Source organism: Centruroides vittatus, unplaced genomic scaffold (assembly GCF_030686945.1).
Source record: "Centruroides vittatus isolate TY-2023 unplaced genomic scaffold, ASM3068694v2 contig_19, whole genome shotgun sequence".
NCBI lineage: Eukaryota > Metazoa > Arthropoda > Arachnida > Scorpiones > Buthidae > Centruroides > Centruroides vittatus.
In genome coordinates, this window is record NW_027121169.1 from 4,718,462 (window position 1) to 4,727,981 (window position 9,520).

Genomic DNA, 9,520 nt, shown 5'->3' on the forward strand with positions numbered 1-9,520 from the left:
TAAATCTTAATAAATAAATATATGTCGCAATAAACACGTTTCTTGCCTTATTCGTTTGTACTTATTAAGAACTACGTAGAATTACCATAATTGTCATTTAATAATTTTGAATAATAATTATAATTCTACAAAGAAAACAATTTTATTAACGTGTTTAAAAATGAATTAAATTCAAAAATGATTTACAGTTATATAAAGATGACTATTTACAATTTAAAATTGAATGTGATACAGTAAATATTAGTTATGTCTGACTTAAAATATTCACAGAGCACACCGATTACGTTTTAGTATTGTACTTAACTGATTACAATCTACATTAAAAAAGCCCTCAAAACTTATTTTTCAAATGATAAATAAACATGAAAAGCTTCCAAGCATAATTGGGTTATTGGATAGTAACAAAATATAACTTGCATTTATTTTTCGAATTAACATTCTCTTTGACCATTCTGATGAACTTTAAGATGTTTCTAATGAGCTAATTAATTAAACAATGTTAATCAGACAAATACAAATCTTCTAACAAAGATCTGGTGATGGAAAAATCTGGCAAACTAGCATTACTGGGTATTTTGGTCTTGAACACGTCTGCTTTGTCATCGAAATCTCCACAATCTCTCCAATAAGTGCTATCAGCGCTAGAGTTTCTTCTTTTGTTAGAATTTCTGATATTCACACTTGGTACTTGGATCGCATCTTGCGGTTGAGCGTACATGTACTGACTTCCCTTTTCTGAATTCCTATTCTTGTCTATCGGTTCGCTATAATTAAATTCAGTTTCGCACGATGGAACTTTTGGCAAGGGAGAATTTGGCTTCTTATGTTTAATGCTGTGAATATCGTCATAGATAATTGTATAATATTCGTTTCCTTCCATTTGATCCTGCTCGTTATTTATACTCTGATTTCTCTTTTTGATTAAACTACTTGATTAAAACGATATAATAATGATTTATAATATGTTAGATAAATAATTATATATACAGTAGAATATAACTTACCCTTTCCTCAAAATTACGAGGCATAAAATAACTGTAAAAATAAGAGCTGATGAACCTGCTCCTATAGAAGCGGCTATAACTAAAACAAAAATATATATATATATATATCGAAGTCAAAAATTGTGATATATCTTTACGTAAATGGAGTGAATTAAACTTACTGATTAACTTTGTTTTGGAAAAGGGTGACGAATTGTCTGCAATATTTAAGCGTTAACAAATATATAAACAAATGGAAGAAAACTAACATTATTTTTTACCTTTACACGCAGTAATTATGCTCCAGTTTCCATCTGGTAAGCATCTGATCGTTGAATATTCAATGGGTAAAAAATAATTAGAATAACATTTAACTGTGGCATTACGGTCGACTCGTGCTGGCTTTTCATATATCCAATAAGTCCCTTCGATATTCGTAGGTAAATCTGGGCAAGTGATTTCTAAAACGGAAAAAATAAGATTATCTATATATGTAAATGTCGAAGCATGTTTGTATGTTAAGGTTTCTGTACCGTTCAATGTATCTGCACAGAATTTGGCATGAATATTCTTCGACACTCTAAAAAAATACTGTAGGAGTTTTCATTCTAAAGCCCACTCTTTCTTAAGCCCGAGCAACTTTTTGTTTTGCAGTTCCATTATTGTAAATACTCGAGTTAATAAATGTACATTTTAGTTATTGTTTTTATCACCCTCTCCCCACCTAACATTACCAATCCCCCACTCATTTAAAGACCGAATAAAGCAGCTTGTTTATACGTGTTAGACGTTTTCGCTTCAAATAATTTTAGGAAGTATTCACGTTTGCATTATATGTCGTCATATTTTATTTTACAGGAACTCCAACTGCTAGGAAATGACATTACATTTTTAGTATCAGGAATTAAATCGATTTTATTTACACATATATATTAGTCGTCATTCATAAAATATGCTTGAAGTAAAGGTGAAAGGAATAGCAATTGTCCATCTTGAGATTTGTGTGTTTAGAGTAATGATTTTGGTAATTTTTACCGTCTTAATCGCTTCCGTTTCGCTCTTTGCCAGACGAATGGTTCGGCTTTGAGAGATTATACGTTTGAGAGATTATTCGTTCCGACTTTTGAAGATTTTCTGGCCGAATATACCCGAATACCGAATAATGCCGAATATTCGGCATAACACTAATTAATGCATTCATTTGAAAATAATAAATATAACCTTTACCTTCACACTTGAAAGAAACAGGTGTCCATGTATTATTGGCACTGCACAAAGAAACTGCAGATGATGCCGGTTTATAGCCTCTGATGCATTTCAATTTTGCATTTCCTCCGATTGACTTGCTCGTATAAGTTACTTTACCATTTTCTACCGTGTCGAAGTCATCACATTCAGTCTCTAAGAAAGTAATGGTAACAATTAGCGCTACTGATTTGAAATTCGGATAAATTTAACCAGTAACTTCAAATATGGCAACGCGAAACGTGGGCGATCTGCCGAGGGGGATGGCTCCTGGAAGAATTTCTACGATAAACTGATAACTTATTCAGTTATTATAAACATAAAGAAAACCATGACCAGTGTTCAGTGGTTTTATCCACTCGGCCACTGGTGAGCTTAAACAATAACAATATCGAAAGTTAAATATTCAATACTTGTGCAAGTAGTTTCATTTCCACTCCATCTTCCGTGTTGGCAATATCTGGTTGATTTTCCTGACATTTTATATCCGTTCTTGCAAGTGTAAATAGCAGCGGTTCCGTAGCGGTAGTTGCTTTTATCTTCGTTATTATATTCATATCGAATAGAGCCTCTTTCCGAAGATATATTCAGCTCGAAACAACTGTAGTCTGAATAAAAAGCATCATTGTTATCGCTTTTATGCATAATTATGAATGTGTATTACTGATAATATGTGTAAATCAAACTCACTTTTTTGCCAATATATTTTTACTTCGCAAACACGTCGAAGAGAATCATAAAGTTTTATCGTATTCACTTTTCCAGCCATTACAGTACAGTTAAAATCATGTATCACGAATATTTTCCTCTGTACTATTGTGTTGTTCGATAATTCTGTACAATTTGTCATGGAATTCTTTACTTGATGTGCGACCTTAAAATCTGATAAGTGAAACATATACTTAATTATAAGCATTTAACAGGATTATAAATAATATTATGATGATTCTTTGAAAATCTCAAGATTTCATTAAATTCGATTTTTCTCACTTTATATTTATGTAAATAAATACATTAAATATACTTTAGTACAGTGATTCCCAAACTTTTTCGAGCTACCGTCCCATTTGTTTCATAAACTTATACTCAACGCTCCCAACCTTACCCCAACGCCCCTAACCCATTATGAGAGAAAGGCTTGGAAATATTCTTAGAAAAGCTTTTCTACGAACTTCACACTTTGTGTCCTTTACCGTACATTGTTCTCCACATCTGATAACCATTAAACTCGGCATTTCTTCTTACCCGTTTGAACAGAGGAAAAAAGAAAGGTTATCAGTGACCCCAACTGTCACCTATATTCAGCGTTCGGTCAGTACCCTGCCTTCTTTTCGCCCCTCCGTAGATTTACTCACCACCCACAGGGAAGCAGTAGCTTCCACTTTGGAAACCACTGCTTTAGAAAATTATGTGATTGCGAAGTTCATAATATAAGCTTATTTATTTACTGTATACAAAAGTCGAAATATGTATCTATGTTAGGTAAAGGGTTCTATACCGTTCACCGTATCCGAACGAAATTTGGCACGAATATTCTTCGACACTAGAAAAAATGCTATAGCCTATAGGGTCCCCATCCCAACCATCTCTAAAGCCCACCGCCTCTCAAGCCCGAGCAATTTTGTTTTTGCTGTTTCATTATTGCAAATACGAAACTTACGTTAATAAATGTACTGTACATTTTAGTTCGCAAGACCATTGTATGGTTCGGAATTCAACCTCACCAATTTCTACTACTTCAAAAGCCCGAGCAACAGAGGGCATACGCATCTAGTACATGTGTGCATAAAAACCAGGGCCGTTCCGACCCGGGGGTGCAGGGGGTGCGGGACACCCGGGCGGCAAGCCTAGGGGGCGGCGCGAGCCGCCTTAAAAAAAAGGGAAAAATTAATTTATCATTAAATTAATATAATACATAAATATTATTCTGAATATTATCATTAAAATACTACTATTCTAATATTATTTGAATATATGTACTATTCTAAATATTATTAATTATATTTCAAATTCAAATTTTATATACACAACTTATTCAGGCCACAACAAGTGGCAAGTATAACAGTTTCTTGTTTTAACTCGTCTTAAGCTATTTTTCACGTCGGTCGCGAGGAAGATTTTACAGGAAAATACTCGTCTGTGGTCAAAGCATACAAATGCACGCACCGGGATAATTTCTTTTATTTTAATTTTAAACGTGTAATCGTGTAAATCGCAACAGCTTAAAAAGTTTTTGTTTGATATCGTGGTTAGAGAGACAGTAAAAATTAAAGGTGAGTGCATACATTAATTTGATTATATTTTGCTTTTGCGCGGTTAAATAAAATTTAAATAATATTTTGTTAAATTAAATTTATATTGTGTAACAAATTTATAACTTAAATAATAATACCAACATAATAACAATAGTAATAGTTTAATTAAAGATTAGCATAATCTTAATATTTTTTTGTTTTGATTAAAAATGTTGAAATTTTCAGACAAAATAAAAAATTTAAAACTTAAATTTACTTTATTTTTTTTATTTGTAAATTTTTAACAACTTTGGGGGAAGGGGCGGCAAAATTATTCTCGCACCCGGGCGGCAGATACCCTAGGAACGGCTCTGATAAAAACGTTAAATCAATAATGCAGATTGTTCCCTTGTATGATAGATCCGAGAAGATAACGTTTGATTATCGCAGAACTACTAAAACCTAGGACCATAAGCTAATAAGACAAAGGAAACAGTCGTTTGGAGCTAAATTGCGGGAAAAGGATGTTGTGGAAGAACAGCAGTTCCATCTTTAACAAGAAATAGTTTGAATCAATAGAACTCATACAAGAAATCAAAGAAAAATTTGCTATTTTTGAAAGAATTTGATTTTTAACGACATTTCCTGCACAGAGGATGCTTCCACGCATAGCTCGTATGTTAATGTACGGTACGTGTTTATGTGTGGAAGCATCCTTTGGCGCGTTAATTTCGAACAATCCTGTCAATTATTTTGTTTTAATTATAGGAAATTTATAATAATACTAAAAATAATAACAAACATAAGAATATTCAATATTTTAAAAATAAAAATAAGTAGAAAAGTAAAAGAATATGTATTAAATTTATTTATCTGTAAAATTATTTTAATATATATAAAAATAAGAGAAAATCCACTGCCATTTCCTATACTTTTTGTGGTCACCTTTGTATTCACAAAAATGAAATGAAATAAATTATTAGCTTGTTTTAATTCTTAAATGTTATAGCTTACCCTTCATATCATGAATCACTCTCAGAATGATGTAAGAGTTAATGTTGTCATCACAATCGAATTGAAATTCAAACGTCTCTTTCTGCAGATTTACACATGTCTTGTAGTCGCCATCGGTTAAACTAGTCAAGTTTTTTTTCCTCATAGTCAACTTTTTAAAATTATTTGTAACTGAAATTTAAAAAAATAGCTTAATTATCAACTATTAAAGATCATTTTAAATAAAAAATTATACCTCGAACTTACTACAGATTGGAAAAGTGCCATTCCATTTTCCCGAATTGCAAGTTAGAGTTTCAGATCCAATCAAATAAGCGTCAGGATCGCAAGAGAATGTAATTGATATTTCTGAATCTGTAACATTGTTTTCGACATATCTTCCATGCAGAGGACTTGCAGGAAGATAGCAATCTGAAAAAAATATACAGTATATTTATATTCCGTTTGAATATACAGTAAATTGAGACCGATCCTAGCACTAGGTCCTATGACGGCCCCTGGCCTTACATTTACGAAGGCTTTGTTATAAACCTTTGCAACGTTTCAGTTGTATATTTTGAGATAAAGTATCTATTTTTTTTTTTTTTTTTTTTTTTTTGTCACATCTAAAATATGTAATACAATATTTTAACGGTTTAAATATTTGTTCTAAATTACCATTTTCAAACGACGTCTTACATAGAATTAAACATGTCTCTTACTGCAACATAAACGCCCACACTATTTAACCACGTAAATAAAATTGTAACATGAAGTAATAAAATAAATGGTGAAAAAATTCTTCCATGGGAGCATTCCTTATTACTGTGTATAGTATTGGGTAACAGATTTCCAGGTCGTAGTGAACAGTGGTGACTTAGAACAAATCTGAGAGAAATTTCAGAAAAATTTGGATTATTCGGCTTGCAATGCAAATCTTCAGCAGAAGCCTAAAGCTGGGTCACTAAACGGGGCCGAAAACGTTTGCACTGTATATTTCATAACAGCTTGTTGCTGCTGGAAACGTATGCAAAGTTAATGTAATTTACTGATGTGATTACAGATGTGGAATGTGAAATTGGCGGTTATATCAAGGAGTGGCGTAATCTCCATTTTCTAAAGATTGTATTGGTTGCATTCACTTCAAACACTGTGACGTAACGCAACTGAACTGAGTGAAATTCTGTATTTTAAGACAACCGGTTAGAAACATTACCTTGATAAACGAGGATCTTTAGATAGCCCCAAATCCTAAATACGAGTTCAGATCTGTTGATCATGGCTGGAAATGATCGGCTAATCATTTTCTCGTGCTAAAGCTATTATTGAACTAAGGCTTGCACACTTAACCACCCGGCCACTAATGGATTGTGTAGATAACGTGTAGATCCCTAAATCAATAACGTGTAGATCCCTAAATCAAATGATTCGATTGTTGTTAGAGCCGCAAATTTATATCTATATCAATTTATTCTATCTGTTCAATTTATATATAGTTTGAATAATATATCTGTTTTGTATATCTATAATGCACATGGCTTTGTATTATTCCCTAATTAAATACGGTGATCATTGTTTTTATTGACGCAAAATGAGCATTAATTAGAAGTTTTTGTATGATCTCATCCACAAAAAATAATCACCATAAACAAATTATAGATTTGTCGCGACGATCACTTCTGAGAATAAAGGGAAGTTTCATTTGATTCTATATTTATTTGGGTGTAAACCCAAATAAATATAGAATCAAATGAATATTTTACAATATAATTATAAAGAATTTCAGTGTGTCTAGTTTTGAAAAATTAATTTCTTGGAACATTTAAGAACTTTTCTTGTACAAAAAATCTACGTCTTTCGAAGCAATTAAAAAGATTGCGTTGATTATATCTCAGAGTCATAAAGGAAAGTAGAATTAAAACAAGAAATCGAAAAAATTAGTTTATTTAATTAAAAATTTCTTCTATAGACACGCGAAAGGAGAAAATGTACAAGGAAATATCTGAACTTAAAAATATTCTTTTGAATGCCAGGATGTTTTCTATAATTTTCTCAGAAAATGATAAGCAAATTCATCTCAAACTTATTTATTAAGTTCTATCTATTACAGTTACAACTCGTTACTCTCAGAAAGATGTCCATAAAAATTACAAAATTGTCCGGTATGTTGAGTGTAAAATATGTTCTAAATAGATATGAATGGCTTCATAATTTTCAGTAGACATAACTTTATGAAAATTTCAATCAAAATAGCGAGTTTATGTCACTGATTATAATAGAGAAAACATCGTGACTTTACTTTAAAGAAGAAATAAAACTTGTTTAAAGATTATTTTCATTTTAAGATAAATTTATTTATCGCTTTCTAAGAAAAATGCAGGAAATATCCAGACGTTAAAAGAGATAATTTTTTTTTTCTATATGCATGGATGTTTGTGTGTGGGGTGCGATTTTGTTCATCCATTTTGAAGTTTAATAACTTTTGCGCCGTTTGTCGAAAATTTTTGAAATTGTACAGTGAAATTTGTGTATTGGGGAAATGTTTCTATAAAATTAAAGGAAAATCGGACCATTGGTTCGGAAGATATTAACGGTGGACCATATCTCCCGAATCAATCTAAAGATTTAAAGGCAATGGTAGCAATTTTTAGAGACGAAAACAAAGCAACACATTCACATAAATCATATTAACTACATTAAAGAATCTTCACCTAAAAAAGTAATCATTAATTAAATCTCCAATGTGTTTTATAAATAAAGGGTTCATACCTTTAAAATTATGTTTACAGTTGTGTAAACTTTGCAATTATCCAACTAATGAAATATAATCGGAAATGTAGATTTGCTTTTTTTTCCTCTTTAATGTCAAATGTTATCAAATGCTTTTTTCTTAAACCAATGTGATATTTAACACAACGGAAATTAACTTTGATTACGTTTAAATAGCCTTTAAAATTATATATTTTTGATTTAAAATGAATCTAATTAAAATAAATTGATAGTTAAAAACAAAATTCATAAATATTTTGAAGTATATCATAAAAATTTCTCTTAATAATTTGAAATAAATGTGATACTTTGTTAACATAACGTAAAAATTCACATTTCTATGTATATAAATCTATAGGAAAATATATTTTTATCTTATTTAAATGCATTTTTTATTACAGTTAAGGAGCTTGATTTACACAAGTTCAACATTATTTTAATTAATTTATAACGTTAGAATTATACTTTAAATTATGTGCCCTGCAACATCCACAGATATAGATATGTACATTGTTACTAGGTAATACGTCCTTAAATAATATAACAGAAAATAAAGACCTCATTTTTAACTTAATAAGACAGTGAATAATTATTTCACAATTTAATAGATAAGGGTGTTAATTGAGTATTTAGATTATTCACCTACCTTACTAATTAATCCTTTTATTTTATATAAATGCATCATTTAATGATAAATCAACTCGTAGATAAAGCGCATTGGTGTCTTTTTAGTTCAATTAATTACAAAAAAATAAAAATAAATAAGTGGGCTTAAGCAAGTGACATTAAATTACTTTACGTTTAATGTAACAAGACTTACCTTTAATTTTGTTCTTAGCATTCGAATTCGCTAGATAAAGTAGCAAATAAAACATCGGTATTAATCGAAGGCACGCCATTCGGTAACCTTAAAGTAAATATCACAGTTGAATTTAAAAAAAAAAAAAAAAAAGTGTTTTCAAGGCATCGACTAGAGACAAACAGTCAATGACGTCAATATTTCCGTCTGTGTTCCGGCTTCAATTCTTGTTAAGAGTTTGATACGTAGCCACAAAGTTTCCAAATAAGATTACCTCGATAGTTTTATATTATTTAAATATTAAATCGAATAAATTTATTTAATTAAAATAATCGAATAATTATAGTATTGATATTATGAAGAATATTAAAAATATAAATTTTTTTTCTTTAAGTTTTTATATAAATTGAATAGAATTTATGACCCTTTGTCAGCTCGTCGACGAAAAAATTTAACATAAATTTTGTTTTAAATTTATGGAAGAAAACTAAACCGTG

The 9,520-nt window shown here is 30.5% G+C and overlaps 1 protein-coding gene across 1 annotated transcript; it reads right to left on the reverse strand.

The window, feature by feature from the left end:
* Window positions 1-433: 433 nt before the first annotated feature.
* Window positions 434-9,206, reverse strand: LOC136970166 (sushi, von Willebrand factor type A, EGF and pentraxin domain-containing protein 1-like). Its single transcript, XM_067264577.1, has 10 exons — window positions 9,045-9,206; window positions 5,723-5,887; window positions 5,477-5,647; window positions 2,919-3,110; window positions 2,642-2,836; window positions 2,211-2,384; window positions 1,265-1,444; window positions 1,166-1,201; window positions 1,005-1,083; window positions 434-926 (listed from the first exon to the last, which is right to left on the reverse strand). Exons 1-10 carry the CDS (start codon window positions 9,121-9,123, stop codon window positions 500-502), a joined length of 1,698 nt encoding a protein of 565 aa, XP_067120678.1. The 5' UTR covers window positions 9,124-9,206; the 3' UTR covers window positions 434-499.
* Window positions 9,207-9,520: the final 314 nt, after the last annotated feature.

Bases quoted from the DNA above. Each gene is read 5' to 3' on its own strand.
- LOC136970166 (XM_067264577.1), bottom strand. From the start codon at position 9,123: ATGGCGTGCCTTCGATTAATACCGATGTTTTATTTGCTACTTTATCTA. The intron at 5,648-5,722 runs GTAAGTTCGAGG...TTTAAATTTCAG, and splicing joins TGGCACTTTTCCAATCTGTA to TTACAAATAATTTTAAAAAG. The intron at 927-1,004 runs GTAAGTTATATT...TTAATCAAGTAG, and splicing joins CTCGTAATTTTGAGGAAAGG to TTTAATCAAAAAGAGAAATC.